Below are 19332 nucleotides of genomic sequence, written 5' to 3'. Positions count from 1 at the left end.
TATTGTGACTTATAGCTTTGCTGTGATATTTCTATTCGATATATTCTATCCTTATATTACAGGATTACTATAGTTCTTTCTCGTGGTGTAAGAGAAGGCCAACAAGCCATCAGCTGAAGGGAGTAAATGTAACTATTCTCTAACTATTTTCATGCATGTTTTAGAAAATCTAACATTACTGATTTTGTAGGTCCAGAAAGTGTAGGAAAAGTTATGGGGGGGCTTTTTAGAAAGTGGAGATAATTCAATTCTAAAATTCAAGGTGAAATGATGAGTTGCCATAAAGTCACTGCATGACAGAGGGTGATACTCAGTTTCGTGTGTGTCTTCTTGTTGATGGTTACCACTTCATAATAGTGAAGGAACCCTAATCAGCATCTTGGATACTCCCATAACCCCCCCCCCACACACACACACACACACACACACACACACACACACACACACACACACACACATCACCCCCTCCACCCACCCAGGCAGGCCCCCCTAACCCAGCCTGAAGCCTATGACGCCTGTGAAGGGTGGGAGTGGAGAAGATTGCATAATGCTCTTCAACATCTCTCCAATAACTTGTGACAGTTGCTGACCTTCTGTCGACTTGCTGTTTTGAAGTTCGTCCTCAGTGCAGGTCAACAGGTGAGACCCCTAAATCCTCTCTTTAATGTATTCATTTTTAGGAATAATAACCTTATTTTATTAATATTATTATTAGTAGTAGTAGTAGTTATAGTAGTAGTAGTTCTTGTTGTTTTTGTAGTGGGTATGTAGTAGTAGCAGCAGCAATAGTGGTAGTAGTAATAGTGCTATTATTATTAGTAGTAGTAATAATAATAATAATAATAATAATAATAAACTTTATTTATATAGCACCTTTCTTAACAAGGTTACAAGGTGCTTTACAATAAAATAATTAGAAAAAATAAAATAAAAACAGTAAAACATTGGATACAGAAAAGGAATAAAACAAAGGTAAGAGCAAGCAGTACAATTGTAATCAGGGGAAGGAACTAAACCATACATATACAGAAACCAGAGAAGCCATACACAACATGATATTTAAAGGACATTTTGTTTAAATATGCTGTAAGAAGATTAAAAGAATGTACTAAGCGAACAGAAAAAATTGAATACATTAAGATAGAAAAATATGTTTTTAAAAGAGAGTTAAAAGAAGAAACTGTATTGGCAAACCTAAGACCCTCAGGCAGGCTATTCCAAAGCCTCGGTGCTCTGATAGTAAAAGCTCGATCACCCTTTGTGTCCGACCTGGACCTCGGCACCACCAGTGAGGCTGCCTCTCAGGATCTCAGGTTATGCCGTGGCACATATGGGGTTAGGACACAAAAAAGAAAGAGTAGTAGTAGTACTATTACTACTAGTTACGACTACAACTAGTACTAGTAGTAGCCTACTAGTAGTCTACACCATGCACACAGTGTAAATGACATCATTGATGAGAGGCATATGGTGTGGATACTTAATATTTTTTACATTGTAGCCCAATTAACTAAGATAGGGATAACTGGATATGTGGTCTTTTTTGTGTCATGAATAGACAACCTACAGTTAAATTTATTCAACAAAAACAATGAAATAAAATAAAACAACATTTTGACCTACTTTTGGTGTTAAAAGCCACTGGCAAGAGCATATTGATAGTCCAACTTCAAGATAACCTGCAACCACAGGAATAAACCACAGATCCTGAGAATTGCCTTATCTGCCGGCCGCAGCAGATTGTGAGAGGGATGATACAGCCGGTCCGTGTTTGTAAACTAAACTGCACATGGAGGTGCTCATCAGGTCAACACATGCACATTTGGATCAGTTATTGTTTTGTCTGCATTTGGTGGACTAATCCTTAATGCTTTACTGCTGGGCTATGATTACAGCCAACAGTCAACCATTTTTCTGCCTAGAATTAGAAAAATTTGTGAAACTTTTAATAGCGAAGGAAGGGGGAAATAATAGTCTGCGGGTTGCTAATCAAAAGAATTAAATGCACCCACATTGTGTTTTATAGAGGATTATTTGATAGCCTACTGCAGTAATCAGCCTGAGCCAATGACGTCTCTGTCAGTCACACTTGAGCGCCTGCAGAGTGAAGATAAGCAGCAGCAACCTGCCGCACCCTGAGGAGGCACCTACTGCTCTCTGTAGCAAAACTCAACAACTCAGCTGCACTGCTCATACACTTCTAGCACCTCCAAACATTCCCAACCTCGTAAGCTATAATGGGATTTTGGTTTTATGAAATTCAATTTTAAGTGCAATCATACCCCTGTCTACTTCATTTTAAATGTTGGTAGCCTGACTGTGTTAGGAATGATCTATTAGCTTTTCTATGGAAGTTTCTGGAAAAGGCAAAAGTTTCTTGAGGCAAAAGTGGTTATGATGTAACCACCAACTGTGAATTGGCACACATCCCGAATGTCAATGAGATTACACAGCTCTTTCTTTTTGTAAAATAGCTTTTACAAATATATTGCACAGAGTGAGTCAGGCTTTGAAGTTTTATAAAACAAAGTGACTTTCTCATCTTGTCGACTCAGAACAGGAACAGCTTCAGTACCATGGCTGCCTTCCTGCACCACTGCCCCTTCTTGAAGTCGGCCCCTAAGCCCGCTTTGAGGAGAACGGGGGCCGCCTTGCTGTCTCTGGCCGACCGATGCCCCATCATTGCTCGCCAGATCAGTGTTAGCGGCCCCCCCTCTCTGGAGACCAAGATGGACGTCTCACCCACCCGACCACCGAGCCACCGGCCTCCCACAGTGAACCAGAAGAGGCAGTTTGCTCAATCGGCGGCTCAGGTGGCTGTGTCCGTGTCGAAGGACTGTCCCTTCGTCACCTCCCAGATTGGGATGGTCCGGGCCAGTCCTGAGGTACAGGAGGACGTCCAAGAACAGCCCAACCCAGGTGGGCAGATAACACAAAACAACATTATCTAGATATAATGATGAATATACAAACACTTCAGTAATTACAGATTCACACAGCTAGTACAGTAATAGTCCAGTGTTGATACTCAACTTCATATCAAGTGACTATAATGTGTCACTAAAATGTCTAGTTTCAAGTGATAAATTCAAGTCATAATTGTGCGAAAAGTAGTGTATAGATAGATACTCAATGTCTTAGCTAGGGTTAATGTTAGGGTTGGGGTTAATGTTAGAAATAGGGTCAATTTAGCGTTGGGTTTAGGTCTAAAAATGGGGACAGGGTTAGTTTTTGGGGTTAGGTTTAGGCTAAAGTCAAGGTTAGGCTTACATAGTGTGTGGAGATGCATCCAATAGACAAGTGACACTTTGCTGAACATCTACTTTTTTATCACCTGATAGTTGAGTATCAGCGTTGGGCTATCCAAATAAAGTGTTACCTCGGATTTTAACTTCAACAGAGACAAAGGCATCATACCCTCAAAATCTGTTACTAACTAATATCTAACTGAAGGCAAAGACCCAGGATAGACAAAATGAAAAAAAAAGTTTGCAGCAGTTTCACATCCATGGGTCGTCTCTCCTCTTTCACAGGTGTGATCACTTCTCTGTTGAAGGGTCTCAAGAGTTCGATCTTCCCAACATCAGCTCAAACCGACACTGTCACCCACCTCCTCAAAGACAACATGGGTGAGTTTACAGCGCCAACTTGGGCTACAACCCTCAAATATTACTCATTTAATTAAAGAGTGCAGTCTGTAAGAATGCATTTACAATGTCTTCACTGATTTCAAGTCAAAACTATCTATTTCCATCTCTGCAGTAGGCCCCAGCTACGACTATGACACCTTCTTCAGCGTGAAGATAGCTGAGAAGAAGAAGGACCACACGTACCGCGTCTTCAAGACGGTGAACCGGAACGTCGAGGTCTTCCCTTTCGCTGAGGATTACTCTATTTCTGGGAGGGAGGGCTCCCAGGTGTCGGTCTGGTGCAGCAATGACTATCTGGGGATGAGCCGGCACCCGCAGGTCCTCAAGGGGATCAGGTAAAATGAGAAAAAAAGATGATTTTGGCCATTGTACCCTTTATATTTGGATGTTAGAAGTCCATTGAGTGCTCAATTTGCTTTCAGTTTCTAGGTTGTCATTATCTGGCAAGAACGTTACGAATATGAGACGCTTTCATTCATGGCTGATTGGTGACTTAGTTTCCTAGCAGCTAGAAACATTATTTGACTGGTCTAGACTCAAGCACAGGGCCAGTTGAAAGGAAGGACTAGTGAATTAGAAAGATTGAGACAGGACTCTTTTCATTCCATAGATGGACTATGTGGACCTTTGGGTCAGATATACAGATGATATACAGATGTTTTATGTTTTTATTCTGTCCGCCCTCAGAGATGCCCTGGACAGACACGGTGCAGGCGCAGGTGGAACCAGAAATATCTCCGGCACCAGCAACTTCCATGTGGCGCTGGAGCAGGAACTGGCTCAGCTCCACCAGAAGGACGCAGCTCTGGTCTTCTCCTCCTGCTTCGTGGCCAATGACTCCACCCTCTTCACCCTGGCCAAGATGCTGCCAGGTAATCAATGTCTTGTCTTTTAAAAAAAAAGCTACAAAAATCTGTTTTCAAATGTTTTTGGTCGTCAAGCATGCTGCTCATATTCCAGACAAAGTTACTATGAGGTGGAAGTCATCTCCGTTGGTTTCATGCTGTGTTCACTGTGGCATGCAGGGTGCGAGATTTATTCTGACGCGGGGAACCACGCCTCGATGATTCAGGGCATCAGGAACAGCGGAGCCAAGCGTTTCATCTTCCGTCATAATGACAGCCGACATCTGGAGGAACTGCTGCGGCGCTCGGACCCCAAGACACCCAAAATTGTGGCATTTGAGACTGTGCACTCGATGGACGGTGAGTACTATGAAACGTTGATTTGTATTGATGGTGGAGATTGCTTAGGTTTCGGTTTAGTTTGTTTGCACAATCAGGGATGTGTTGGAGGGTAAACTCAGTTTAGAGTTTTATAAGATGAATATGAAGACTTTCTTTTAAAGAAGAAAGCAGAAGTTCATTTTTTTCTGAAGGTGTAACTGACTTCTGTTTATATTGGTGGCTTTTATGATCACCAGCTGGAGGCCATAGCTTACCCACCTTTGTATTTACCATTACATAAGTTCATACAATCAATAAAATACTTTAAAAAAAAAGAGAAGGCAAAAGAAATAGAAACTGGGAAGGTGAGCCAAAGAAACCCCAATGATCTTGTAAAAACCCAGTCTAAAAGAAAACAGAAAAAATTAAGGTGATAAACAAACACACAAGTGAATTGGGTAACAAACCAACTGACATCAGGAACCAGCAGTAAATGGGAAAAAAGCTTTTCCAAACTGTGGTGCTATTAAAATGAAATGTGATGTTATTTCAGTTTCTGTTGAAAATGGATATTATGTGCATTATTTCTACTTAATGACAAAGTCAAATGTTCACAAAGTAATCTTCTCTTAATTAATTGCTGATAAAGGGGAAGCGAGCTTCGGAGTTGGTTATATTTCTATAACCTAGAATAATTCAGTCTCCATTAGTGATCATTTATTACTGTCTCCCATGGGAGAAAACAGATTTCCTCCTCAGCCTTATTACACTGATGACAGCTCCATAGAGTAGGAATTGAAATAGATTGAATAGGTGACTGGGTCCATATCTGGGAGGATTTTCTGTTGATAAGGGTACAATTTATCATTTGAAACTGATATCAATACTAATATACAAAGCTCATTTTGATGAAAATGTTGAGACTTCATATTCTTAAATATTCCAAGTCATAAGAGAATAACACATGCTAACTCATGAATTCAGTGGCGCTCTCCATGCGTGTTTAACGACACGTCCTCTCCTCCTTACACAACAGTGCTATTCACAGCGCTCATTTACTTCCACAGGTCACTTGCTACTGCACATTTCTAATTATACCATTTTATTCCCTGGGGCTTTCAGGTGCCATATGTCCTTTGGAAGAGCTGTGCGATGTAGCTCACCGATATGGAGTGCTGACATTTGTTGATGAAGTTCATGCTGTGGGCTTGTATGGAGCGCATGGAGCTGGAGTGGGCGAGAGGGACAATGTTATGCACAAGATTGACATTGTTTCTGGGACCTTAGGTGAGCAATTTGTGAGGAAAGCCACCTCTGTAGCCTTTTTATTTAAAATTTCTGCATACATTAATGTTCCACCTCCATTTTGTTATGAAAGGTTTGATGAAAGAAATGAAAGGCCACTCCAACTGTGACATGTCGTCTCTTACATCAGTCACACACACTGACATCTCCCTTTGTTGCCACAGCAGTGAATACAGACAGGGCAAGGCAAACGGCTTCAAACAGTCATAGATTAGGCCAAGCCAAGTGGCTCTCCTCTTGGCCAAGGCCCCACTTATTGCCAATTACACTAACTGAGACTGTCATATTGCCAACATAGCAGCAAAAACTCTCACCAGGCATGACGCTGTCCTGATGCAGGTTGACTGAGGGCACGAGAGGAGCTATAGCTCTCATCAGAGGAAGCAGAGGTATTATCAGCTGGGTGCCTGCTCTACTCCCAGTCTGGCCCCAGTGTTAAAGCCTTCAGGGAACACATACTGTCAGTGGCTGTACGGTTTTAGGTAGAAGTCCCTGTCAAGTACACATCAAATATAAGCTAACAACCCTTACTTTTATAATGCACAGTGCAAGTCTTAATTTGACAAGCACTGAGAATAAGAAACAAGCTGAAACTAAACTTGCAAATTATGAAATCTCATCCTTTTCATAATATCTTCCAGACACGCAGATGTCAGAATAAGAATATTTTGGGCATGCATTTAATTGCCTGTTTCCTCACCTCACATACCTACTGAAGAGGATTAGGGCCACATGTGAAAAATGTATTTGAGTTTTGAGTTTAATCTCAGAATTCTGAGAATAAAGTCAGAATTCTGAGATTAAAGTCAGAATTCTAAGATTAAAGTCATAACTCAGAATTCTGACTTTAATCTCCTTCTGTCATTACTGCTCCAGGCAAAGCCTTTGGCTGTGTGGGAGGCTACGTCGCCAGCAGCGCCGCCCTGGTGGACACGGTGCGCTCCTTCGCAGCCGGCTTCATCTTCACCACCTCGCTGCCCCCCATGGTGCTGGCCGGAGCCCTGGAGTCCGTCAGGGTGCTGAGGAGCCCCGAGGGTCAGGTCCTCCGCAGGGCCCACCAGAGGAACGTCAAACACATGAGACAGCTGCTCATGGACAAGGGCCTGCCTGTGGTCAACTGCCCCAGCCACATCATCCCTATTCAGGTATTAAATAGTAGTGCTGCTACTGCCTCTGCCACCACATTATCTCGCTCTACCACCTCCTTATCTTAATGTTGCCTGTCTTTTGTGGGTCAGAGCAATATCAACTACAGTAAGCCAGGCAATGATTATAAGGCCCAAGCGTCCGTCTACTACTAATCTCATTAGTGCCACAGAGAATTATGTCATTATTAGAATTACATAATCACATTGCCATTTTGGCCTGTTATATATTAGGGAATAACTCTGGCAGTTAACCCTTCTAATATTCTGCATATATTTTAAATGTCCACACAACACTTTTACCCATAAGATTAAAGGCATTAAAAATACAAAACATAATGTATTCTAAATCTCTGTCAGCACACCATTTTGTACCTGCCATGTAAAAAGGTCCTCTATAGATCAATAGGTACAGCATGGCACTAACACTACCACAGTAATGAGTTTGATTCCTACTCGGGCCACCAATACCAAAGATGCACACACTTATCGTACTGAATAAAAAGTAAAAACATCCACAAAAAGGCTTATGTTACTTTCCGTGTTCATTTCCCAGGTGGGCAACGCTGAGCTCAACACCAAGGTGTGCGACACCCTGCTGGAGAGGCACAACATCTACGTCCAGGCCATCAACTACCCCACGGTGCCTCGCGGTGAGGAGCTGCTGCGCCTGGCTCCCTCTCCGCATCACAACCCAGCCATGATGGAGTACTTTGTGGGTGAGTGTGGCCAGCAAACCCCCGTCTGCGGCTTCTCCATAGAAATGAAGTCTGTGTTGTTCTGGTAGATGTCCAATCAAGTTAAGTGGGGACAATGGTGGGTGTGCATGATTTATGTTTGTCCTTAGTGTCTCTCTTGGCTTTGTAAGTATATATTGGCCTCTTGGCATCCACTTGTCACCATATACTGCAGTGCAGTAAAATATGACAGTATCTTACTGAGAGTGTGGTCCCTCAATGGAAAAACTAATGCCATAAATTGCTAATGCTAGTGTGACCTACTGTGGAACCTTGGAGTATGCTGGCTAAAAACACAAAAGAAAGAAAGAAATAGATAAATGAATATTGGCATTAAATTGTTCATTCTTAGAAATGTCTGTGTTTCATTGACAGACAAACTGGTGGAGGTGTGGCAGGAGGCGGGGCTTCTGCTCAACAGCCCGGCCACGGCTTCCTGCACCTTCTGCGACCGCCCGCTGCACTTTGACCTCATGAGTGAGTGGGAGAAATCCTACTTCGGCAACATGGAGCCACAATACATCACCGTGTCTGCATAATACCAAAGTGCAAGTAGATTCTCGACACAAATTACACATATATGAATATAAATTTTATCTTATCAATTGGAAAATCCTAGTTCAGGTGCATTCAGACAAGTACAAATGTATTACTCTTGGATTTAAAATAAGACATTCCTTTCATGTCAATGATACAGACCCAATTCCAGTATTTATTTATTTATATTTTCCTGTGTTTAAGCTTACTGAAGTGACTTGTGTTGGGTGTAATGGATATGATTACAGAAAAGTGTGCCCCCTCCCTTTTAAGAGTATAAATCCTGCACATTGGGCACTTTCTAAAATCTCTAATCTAGGTGTGATGTTTGGATTAATTGATGTTTGGATATTTATTTTCATGTGGCATGACTTCCTTCATATCATATAACACAACCATCATGATTTGTTTCCATTTCCAGGATAATATCATTACTGATGTTTCATTAAAACTGAAAAGACATCCACTGCCCAACTTCAATCTTTGAATGTATACAAAATCATTGCAGTAGCTATTTGGTTTAGAACATGAGGAATAATAAAAATTTACATTAAATGATGTTGAAAATCTCTACCATTCAGAATACTCTTCTAATATACAATATTTTGAAGTGCTGTGATTAATAAAATGTGGAATACCATAACGAAAACAATACTGTCAATACTACAAACCTCATTTGAACTTGGAAGACACAATATAAACCCTGCAAGACACAATATAAACCCTGCATACCGAGCATCACCTCCTATTCAAAGAATGCATACAAACATGTCTTTTAAAACGTTAGGTGATTTCTCCATCATTTGGATAGTTCCTCTTCAACATAATCTTCAGGAATAGGCACTGATATGGCTACATTATGCAAGCTAGGTTGGAGATCTCTTGTGATACGCTGAATATGAACCCTAGTTGACATTGCAGGGGCTGGCTGCTTCACGTTTGACCTTTGCCCTGAGCCTGCGGAGCTCTGCGTTCTCGCTGTCCACCACCAGGCCGCACTCGATCAGCCTCCAGGCCTTACTGAGCTGCTGCTCCCCGTAGTGCTGCAGGGCCCCGCGCAGGAAGCACTCAGCCAGGCGCAGCCTCCCCAGACTAGCCTCCACACACTGGATGGTTTGGCCCCTGTGGAGCTCCAGGGCCCGGCTGAAGTCCTCCAGAGCCGGCCCCTCTCTGGAGCTCAGCACCAGGCTGCGGCCTCGCCGACACAAGTCCTCAGCCCAGACCTGGGGGTCGTCAGAGCAGCTGGAGTCGGACCCCCCGTGGTTCTGGATGACTCGGTCCAGGTCGGCTATGGCCCGCTCATGTAAGCCCAGCTGGGCGAGGCAGGCGGCCCGCTGACGGAGGTACTGGAGTTTATGGTTTCCCATTGCTTGCACTGCCACAGTCAGGAGTGTGAGGGCCTGATCCCAGTGGCCACTTGACGACACAGTGCTGGCCTCCTGAGCTGCTGCCTAGTACAGTACACACATGCAATTAGATTCATAAGCAATTCATATATTTATTTGTATAAATGCTCCACACCTACAGTACATTAGTGAGATGATAGTAAGATACTGTTGCCCTGTCTTGTATTGTCTCAAAATTGTTGATCGATTTTCTCTCTGTAGTCTCTTTCTGAAATCATGATACAGCATGCATTTTTTACATCTTTTCTGACTTTCCTGTTATGTTGATTATAAGAATATGACACATGTTCATCAGATGGGAGAGGGTCTCCTACCTTGAGAATCAAATAACTCATAAAGACAGCAGCACTGTGCTGCATTGTGTTCATTTAGCAGCCGTAAAAAGGTTACACAGGTCACACTGACGTAAAAAGATCACAGTAACCACGGGAATAGAAATTGATGAAGGTGTCAATGCAGTTTTTTTTTACTTTACTTTTTAAATTATGTTTTTCATTTAGTTTGCAGAGTGGCAAAAGAATTGATATAAGAAGACACCGTGATAAAATCTGATGATAAGAAACAGAGAGAAGAGATGAAATGAATATATTGTGCAGGTGAAATAAGAATGTGGCCCTGAGACAGAATGCCTGGGGCTTAAGAGCATCACTCAAGAGCACAGCTCTCTGTCAATGTGGAGGAGAATGAAGGACGAACACCAAAAAAATATATAGCTTTCTAACAAAGCCAGGGATTCATTTTCAATAATCTGTTCCCAGTTTAATCATAAAAGTCCTTGCACTGTCGAGGGGAAATGTATTTCTTGGATTTCTGTATTTGACTGTCCAAGATGGCAAAACGGCAAAAATGGTAGTATTGAATTTGCCATTATATTTTGATATGAACAGTTTATGATGTTTTCGTTTGCATCATTCTTTTCCCTGTCCCTCAGAACAAACTAAGGTCTATGCACATTTTTTCAATCCCATCATGGTCAGCTCAGCAGATATAGGGGAAAACCCATTTGCTGGTAATGGCAGAATAAAAAACGCTGCAGGGGCCAATAGGAATCATGGTGCAGGGCATTGAACTGTGCACGTATACCAATTTTAGTGCTTTTATGTGAATCTGAAAAATTTGACCTATTTCTCACCTATTTCACCTTCAGGGGCTTATAAAAACACCTCACCTCAAAACAAATAAAAGAGACATACAAACAACAACAAAAAATCAAGATACCAAGCCAAGACACAACTGGATTGGATTACAGAAACTAGATGACACTGTAAATAGTGAAACTGGGACGCCAGCACCTAGTCTTACCTGTGCCGTGCGTTTCCGGTGACTGAGAGGGATCAGGGCCAGCAGGAAGTCCAGAGTGGAAGGATCTTTCTCAGCCAGTTTGCTGAGTCTGCGAGCCGCCCCGCGGTAGTTCTGCTGCCAGGCCTCCACCACCCCGACCCGGGCCTGTGCCACCGCCTCCCGGGGCTCCTGGCCAAACACCTGGCTCAGGTGAGCGCCTGCTGCCTTAACCCCACCTGGAGCAGACGGATCATAGCAGCAGGAAGAAGGGTCACTGTGCATTTAGAGCACCGGACACAGTGGTTCTTGTTACCGAAGTGGAACCATCATACAGTACAATCCATACTCTCCAAAGAAGTGTTGGGCGGTAATGTGTTTACTTTTTTCAGTAACGAGTAGTGTAAGGGATTACAATTTCAAATTCTGTAATTACGTTGCAGTTACTAATCCTAGTAACACACTGTTATACTTTAATTCCCCCTTCAAAATGTTCTTTTCTTTCCTTTTTTTTTTTTCATTGTAGGTATCTTAAGGACATGCGCGGGCAGGTTTACGTTGGCTATTAGCTGATAAAGCAAAACCAACGATGGAGGGTGAGGGTGAGACGCAGAGCGACTTTCAGCAACTGGAAGTAATCCCATTACTTTGAATTTATCTCAGTCAAGGATGCAAAGAACATTAGGCCTATCGTCCGTTGTTGGCCTAAATGTTGTGTGGGCAGCACAACACTTTTCACAGTGAAAAACACAACATCCAATTTATCAAAGCATCTAATACGGCAACACAGCAATGTGAAACTCAGGGAAAAATAACCCGCCGGTGCCTACAAAGACCTGCCCAAGTGCCTACTGCCAACAAAACAGAAAGTAATGTAACGAGTAATGTAACTAATTACTGCTCCTGTTAAATAATTAAAAAAGATTAACATAAAATTTAAAGTAGTAAAGTAATGTGATTACTTGTTAAATGAGTAATAAGTAATTCCGAGTAACTTGCCCAACTCTGCTCCTAGGCAGACCAGGTCCAGTAACATCAAGGATCATACTGAGAATTCAAGCAGCAATTTTTGGCAGGGGTTCCCATCTCACCTTTGGCTAAGAGTATGTCTACATAGAGGAGATGCCATCTGGGGTCTCTGCAGTCGGTCCTCATAAGAGCTCCACCAATTATGAAAGCCTCTCTGAGCTGCTCTTCGTGGCAGGGGACGGCGTTCGCGACCAGGATCTCCGACAGATTGGTGCGGCAGTACTGCTGCAGCCAATCGCACACCAGTTTCCGTGCCTTGTCCTTGAGTGACAGGATGTCTTTGGTGACTATATCAGTGCTTATCTGAAGCGCTGCCAGGACATCCTGAGTGCATTCCTGTGGGGGAAAAAGGCAGTTTGACAATCACATTTAAATGGATAATGCACATCACCTTTAAAGCTGCACTAGGCAATATTTTAAAAATACATGTGTCTTATCAGCCTAAATCACAAAGTTTGGTTGCAATAGAGAGAGGAGCATCCCATCCCCCCGATTGAGATTCTGCAGATTCGCCCTATTTGCCCAAATTAAATTCTGGTGTCGGGTATGGACACTTCTCTGTCCACAGGGAGTGATGAATTGAAACTTAAGCGCGAAATACAAACTCTCTTCTACACAGCAGTGAGCGAACGCTATGTCCAGAGAAAACTGGAGTCACCAAAGTTAGACCTTTTGCCTCTCTCGTCCCTTTGGTATCCTTTGGTGTAAAGCGATCACAGGTTGGTAAACATGAGGTGTTTGATGTGTGTTTGATGATGCTGTGTGCAGTTTAGTGATGTCACGTAACATGATTTCTGAATATTGAAGTTCAAATTTTTGTCTAAAAACAGCAGGTACAAGCTCTGAGCTATGATACATTTTTACAACATTTTAAAGGGAGAATACCTTTTGCTGGTTCAGCATGAGATAGGTGAAGCCTCTTCCACAGAGGGCCTGTATGTGGTTCGGGCGCTCCTTGAGAATGGCACTGAAATCAAAGATGGCTGTCTTTCGTTGACCCAGCAAAGCATAACACCTCGCTCTCTCCAGCAAGGAGTCTGCTGCCTCGCCACCTACAGAAATATCAAATTTGAGTGATCCTATCCTGTATCCTGTATTATTGGCTATTTCCATCTTTCTACAGAAACAAGCAGTAATCTCCAATCTAATTACCCAGTTTAGCTGTATATATTTGTTTCCACAGAGTCATTTTGTTGTGTATAAAATGGCTATTACAAGGTGATTACATGGTTACTGCAAAACATTCACCTTGCACGTGCCATTGTTGCACACAGACATTGACATTTTACTGCTTAGTTTGCTTGATTAGTAGTTAAATACTATATAGTGAATCTACCTGCCTTGTGTTCAGTATCAAAAGATTCTGTTCTGTGCCCCCCCTACTCTTTATCTCTCTAACCCATTCCTCCTATCTAGATCACATTAAAACATATACTGATGACAATATTACCCACATTCATTAAAAAGAAGAAGGATGAAGCCTGAATAGCGAAGCCTGAATGAGAATCGAACCATTAAGAAACATCAATATCTCATTAACCAGAGTCTAATCACCAGAGGCCATGATAGCGATGGAGAGATAAGCCACAGCCTCCCTGAGCGCGCTCTCCTCCTTCGCGCCCTCCAGGATGCGTTTGGAGGCGGAGTGGCAGTGTCCCTGCAGCAGGGCCCGGTCCTTCTGATGTGCCACGGCCAACAGGGGGCGCAAGCAGCTGGTGTCGCCACACTGGATCAGCTTTTTCAGCAGCTGGGGGGAAAACGGACAGGAATGAACTCTAAATGCTGTAAAAGTTAGGGGATAGAGATATTAAAGTCCCCATGAAATGAACTCCCATTACTTTAACTTGCTGGAAAACAGAGTATATTTAATGAGACCTCATGCTGCACTAGTAGGCGTAAATAAAAATTCCAACCAATAAAACCATCACAGATTTTTTAACAGTCTCCCATCAAATAAAGCCTTTTCTCTCTTTCTCTAAACCAATGGAATATCAGTCATTCATTAGTTTAGACTTTTGAATGATCCCTCACTGTGTTATGTCCACCCCAACATCCTGGTTCAACAGAAAATACATCAAATCAAGGAAGTAAAGATGCCATTTCATGGGGTCTATCTTGACTCACTCACTCACTCACATGAAGATAATGAAGTATTTTTCTCAGGTTCACTCCGTCTTGCTCTTATGCAGTTACTGCCCTTTGGCTTTGTAGCCCTACACATACCTACCTGATTGGCATCGTAAAGGAAGCCCCGATGCAGCTGCAGCAGGGCGAGGCGTGCCAGGATGGGCGCGCGGGGGGTGGCGGGTCCGATGGCCAGCAGTAGCCGGTAGGCCTCCTCCACCCGGCCGAGCTGGTACAAGGCATCCGCCGCCAGGATCTGAGGCCCGTCGGCACTGGGCTGGAGCTCCATCAGCAGCACAGCCAGGGAGTGGACACCACCAGGAGTCCTAATGCACAGACAGGAAAAAACACCACTTCATGTATTCATTCATTGAGGATTGTCACTAGAACAAAGATCATACTGTAAAATGTAATTTGTAATTTTAGTAAGATGAACTATAACCGAGAGTCTAAAAAGAAAACAACTTTGAAAATGTTAGAGTTTGGCTAGGTAACATGCCAGTTGGTATGTGTGAGACTAAAATGTGTTGTACCCCGCTCTGTTGCTGTCTCTCTTTGGTGGGGCCGGTAGTTGATCCCCCTGCTTGTGCTCCTGGGAGTTTTCGCTGGCACTGGAGCTGGATCTGTGCTCTCTGCTCCCCTCCAGCATGACTCTTCCCTGCTCCAGTAAAACAGTAAACAGCAGCCCTCGGCAGTTCCACGGCACCAGGCAGCGCACCGTCAGCGCCGTGTCCTGAGGCTGCAGCCTGCTGGCCGTCACGTAGTCCAGAGCCGTGAGGTAGTGTGAGCCGCTCATCATGCGGAGGAGGCCCCTGCCACAGAGCGCCCGCACACAGCTGGATGGATGGGGGGCGCTGTGCTCTATCACGGCCTGGAAGTCTTCCAACGCCCCCTTGTGGTCGTCAGAGAGAAGTCGAGCGTAGCCGCGAAGCACCTGCACTGTGTTCTGGTAACTCTGCTGTCCTGGGGCGGCGGCTAGCTGGCTGCAGATGGAGAGGGCCTCTCTGTGTTCCCCTCGGAGGAGGAGGCAGTCGGCCAGCCGAACTCGCAGCTCTCTGCCTCCCCCATCCGGCTCCAAGTGGCACAGAGTCCGTAACTGAGTGATCGCAGGATCCAGGAGCTCGACTCCTTCGGTGGACCGAAGGTCTGGACGGACGAGGACCCTCTCCCTGTAGCCGGACAGGCCTCTCTCTGCCTGCTGGCGAAGATGGTTGCGAGCAGCCCCTCCTGTGCCGTGGTCTGTGAAGAGCTTCTGGAAATGCATCCGGGCAGTGGCAGGGTGGGTCTCGAACGCCTCCCCCAGGTCTCTGCATGCCTCCGCAGCTCGCCCGCCTGCTGAGAAGCAAGCAGCTGCTCTACTGGTTAAGAGCCTGGCTCTCCTCTCTGGTGTCTCTTGGACTGGCTTGTCTATACTACTATCTGTCTTTAGCTGAGAATGACTATGTTGCAAGACAACAGCGTATGCCTCCGCACTCTCCCCAAACCTGCCCGTCAAAAACAAATGTGCTGCTTGAAGTTCTTGCACTTCTCTGTCTCCTGGTGAGACAGCCAACAGAAACTCAATCAATTTAGACGAAGACTCTAGGCCTATCTTATCATCCTCGTTTGTTCTCAACTCATTGTCAGACATTGCAGAGTGGTGTAGTTGCAATATTTGGTCTGAAAAAGCCTTCACTATTTTGGGCAGGTGCTGAGCTTGTCTGCTCTTCACCAGTGTGACAGTTTCAGCTTTGTTGTTCTGGTAAGCTTTGAGGTAAAGCTTGAGCCCCTTGTTAGTTTGAGGCTCTGAGAACAAGCAGGCCAGGGCGCGAGTCAGTTCCAGCACCGCACGCGTCGAACCTTCCGGATGAGGGCTTCGCTTCCCGTCGAGCAGAGCCGTGCAGCGGGTGAAAATCTCCTCGCAGCCGTGCCTGCCACTCTGAAGGAGAGACTCCATTTTGAAAATGGTGGCTGACATGTTGTTGGGGCTGAGCGTGGATAGAAACACAGCTGCCAGGCCTTTGTTAAGGCCCTCAGCAGCCTGGTTCTCCCCATCGAGGTCAAGCCAACCCTCTAGCGTGGAGATCACCCTACCCAGGCTGCACTTCTCCAGGCCTCGCATGTGGGACACAGTGGAGGCGGCATGAGTCCTGAAGGCGGAGGTGTAGAGGGACGTAGCCCTCCCCAGCTCTCCAGCCTGGAGGAGCTTGTCTCCGTCCTTGCACAGCTCAGAAACGGCGGCTCCGGGTCGAACGAGAGCGGTCATGGTCAGGCAGCGGGCCTCCTCGCTCTCTCTCCAGCTGCTCACAGTGAGGTCAACATAGATGCCGGCTCACTGTTAAAGAAAGAGCAAGATATGAGGATAAAGGGAAATTATCAACACTGTACATATCAGTGCAAGTCTCAATATGAGAACTGGAAAGCACTGCATGAGTGTGCAATATGATCATAATCCAAAATTTAAACATATTTTTGCAAGGCATAGTAGTAAAGCCTTATCAAATATTGATTAAATATTGAAATATTGACATTTTAGGAATTAGCCTGCAGTAATTAGGAATATTGTGTGCCGTTATTATAGCATACATTTAAGTAATTGACCTGATTAGGAATATTATTTTAGCATGGTCAGATTTATGAGGAAACTCTTTCCCCCGGATCAACATACAACATACTGAAGACCTAATATCCCCCCTGTGTCAGAGGATTACTTTCTTTCTCTGCCCCATGTTTCACTTACCTGCTCCTGTTTCTGTTGTGGCTTTTGTTGCCAGCTTGACTACTGGATCGAGCAAAAACAAAATACGACTTTTTAATTCTGAATTCCAACTAGGAAACAGCTTATCAGGAGATGGTGTCAGTTCATTTTCTGCTATTGAACTTCCTGAGACCGAGAACAGAAAACCTGTGCCCCATTTTGGTAATTCAATAGCCCTCGGCTCGGCTGAGAGCTACCAAGACAACACTGTCCGCTCATACAACAAAGCTGCAGCCAAGTAAAAGTTTAACAGGTGTAATAACATAGCAACGTGATAAAAACAAACCATAACCTTCACATAACGTTAACTTCGTTCGTTATCCTTTCCTGAAGTTGTCCGGGATGTGTTTTGGTGCGCGAGCGCTGCGTGGACCTGTTGTTCTCTTGAGCATGGGTCTGGTTGCCAGTGGAAACCACTAGCGCTCGAGCCCATCGGAAGCAGATAAGAACGCTGCCTCACTTCAACAAATGAAGTTAAACAATAAACCAAAGACTTGCAGAATGTTACATTACTCATTGTTTCACAACTTTTCACTACTCGCATTAAAACATAGTAAAAAAACGGTGATTCACATTCGAAGTAGCCTCCAAAAATGTAACTGTATTCCGTTATCTAAGAATGAATGTATTCTGATTACAAATCCTTGTGAAGAATTAGAGGATTAATTACTTTCGGGAATACTTTTAAATTGAAAGCGAGAAACTCAGAGGGACATTTAAATAGTAAACAGATGTTCTACGTCTTTATCAAACGTGGTACAGAGTGTTTGTATGCAAACCTGAAATACATTTCCTGAACTTTCACTATATTTCTTATCTGTATCTGTACCTTTGTACCTCAAATATGGCAAAGAAATCTTAAAGTAGTAGAAAGGAAGTGAGAATATTGAGCCTGGGAAATCCCTTAGCCTACGTTATTAATTAAAAGGCTACGTTATTAATTAAAATTTTTGATGATTTAAAAAAAAAAAAAAAGATTTTTGATGATAACTGTAACAAAATTGGCCAAAAAGTATTTGTACATGTACATGACATTCGTTTGAAATTTTGGACACTGGAAACAGTTCTTTCTGTGCGCTGTAGACAACACTATATCCACATTTTATTTTGGCCACGCAAAATATGAATGTCATGAATGTGAATGTCATCTACATATAAAAACACATTCTTAGAAATGTAGGTTGTCTCTTAGAAATGTAGGTAGCCTATGGGATCTATGAGTCAGTAGCACTGCAGCAGGATGGACAATGCGGGGCAGCTGTGGGCACCGTTCTTTGTGTTCAAGGAGAATTTGCAATTCATGAGATTGGTCTAATCCACCTCAAGGATAAAAGCTAGTCAAGCACGTAGCCGAGCCTACATTTTCTTTGTATGGGGAACAAGTTGTGTGTTGACGACTAGACACCAGCAGCTGCACTTCACACACTCGGACAACACTCCCATCTTGTGGCCAACAACTTTTTATTCACACATGACGTATGACATTTGGTGGACGCTTTTACCCAAGGCGTCTTACAGTACCAAGAGTCCATACAATTTTAACACAGGTGGCCCCAGCGGGATTCAAATCCCTAAAACTGCCAGTGTTAGTACCTTGGTCTACCCATTGAGCTAGTTGTGGTCATCAAAAGTATGCAAGTGTCCATAAGTGGATTCAGAAAAAGGTCAAAACGTTTTTTATAGATATTGAATGTCTAGGCTAGGGTTAATCTTAGGGTTGGGTTTGGGCTTAAAAATGGGGTTAAAGTTACATAGTCTGTGGAGATGCAGCAAATAAGCAAGTAACACTTTTTGTAACCTGAGTATCAACATTGGACCATCCAAATAAAGTGTTACCAAACATTTCATTAAATACACAATGGCATATCTCTCTGGAATCAATAACAGAAAACACAGGCCAACATTTCATGTACAAATTAATTAATCAAAAACAATATTACTTGAAGTGTCCAAGTATTATATTGACAGTAATTAAAACTCTCAAAGTGAGATACTCTAACACCACAACAGAGAGGCCATCAGTTTGGATGGAATATATGAGTGGTGAGGAAACAAGGCCCAGGGACTGTGAGCCAGTCCGTTAAACCTCCTACATCATCTATCTGGAGGAAACTGAAAGTCTGACAACCTGTGGGGATTTCACTCGTCTTCCCTTGTGGCGGTGCATACGTGAATGAATGAGTGACTGGCTGACTGGCCGAGATGTTATGCTAGACTT

General features: G+C 43.7%; 1 protein-coding gene across 1 annotated transcript; it reads left to right on the top strand.

Annotated features, from left to right (window-relative positions):
- Positions 1-522: 522 nt before the first annotated feature.
- alas2 (aminolevulinate, delta-, synthase 2) lies at positions 523-9113 on the top strand. The gene is made up of 10 exons (XM_071910168.2): positions 523-639; positions 2556-2919; positions 3534-3629; positions 3763-3985; positions 4338-4522; positions 4676-4855; positions 5939-6103; positions 6998-7266; positions 7823-7985; positions 8379-9113. The coding sequence occupies exons 2-10, from the start codon at positions 2577-2579 to the stop codon at positions 8540-8542; spliced, it is 1788 nt and encodes a 595-aa protein (XP_071766269.2). The 5' UTR covers positions 523-639; positions 2556-2576; the 3' UTR covers positions 8543-9113.
- The last annotated feature ends 10219 nt before the right edge of the window (positions 9114-19332 follow it).

This window comes from Centroberyx gerrardi, chromosome 14 (genome assembly GCF_048128805.1).
Source record: "Centroberyx gerrardi isolate f3 chromosome 14, fCenGer3.hap1.cur.20231027, whole genome shotgun sequence".
Classification (NCBI taxonomy): Eukaryota; Metazoa; Chordata; class Actinopteri; order Beryciformes; family Berycidae; genus Centroberyx; species Centroberyx gerrardi.
Note: the sequence above shows the minus strand (reverse complement) of the source record. Positions and strands in the feature narration are given on the sequence as shown.

Bases quoted from the DNA above. Each gene is read 5' to 3' on its own strand.
- alas2 (XM_071910168.2), top strand. From the start codon at position 2,577: ATGGCTGCCTTCCTGCACCACTGCCCCTTCTTGAAGTCGGCCCCTAAG. The intron at 2,920-3,533 runs GTGGGCAGATAA...CCTCTTTCACAG, and splicing joins CCAAGAACAGCCCAACCCAG to GTGTGATCACTTCTCTGTTG. The intron at 4,856-5,938 runs GTGAGTACTATG...TGGGGCTTTCAG, and splicing joins GACTGTGCACTCGATGGACG to GTGCCATATGTCCTTTGGAA.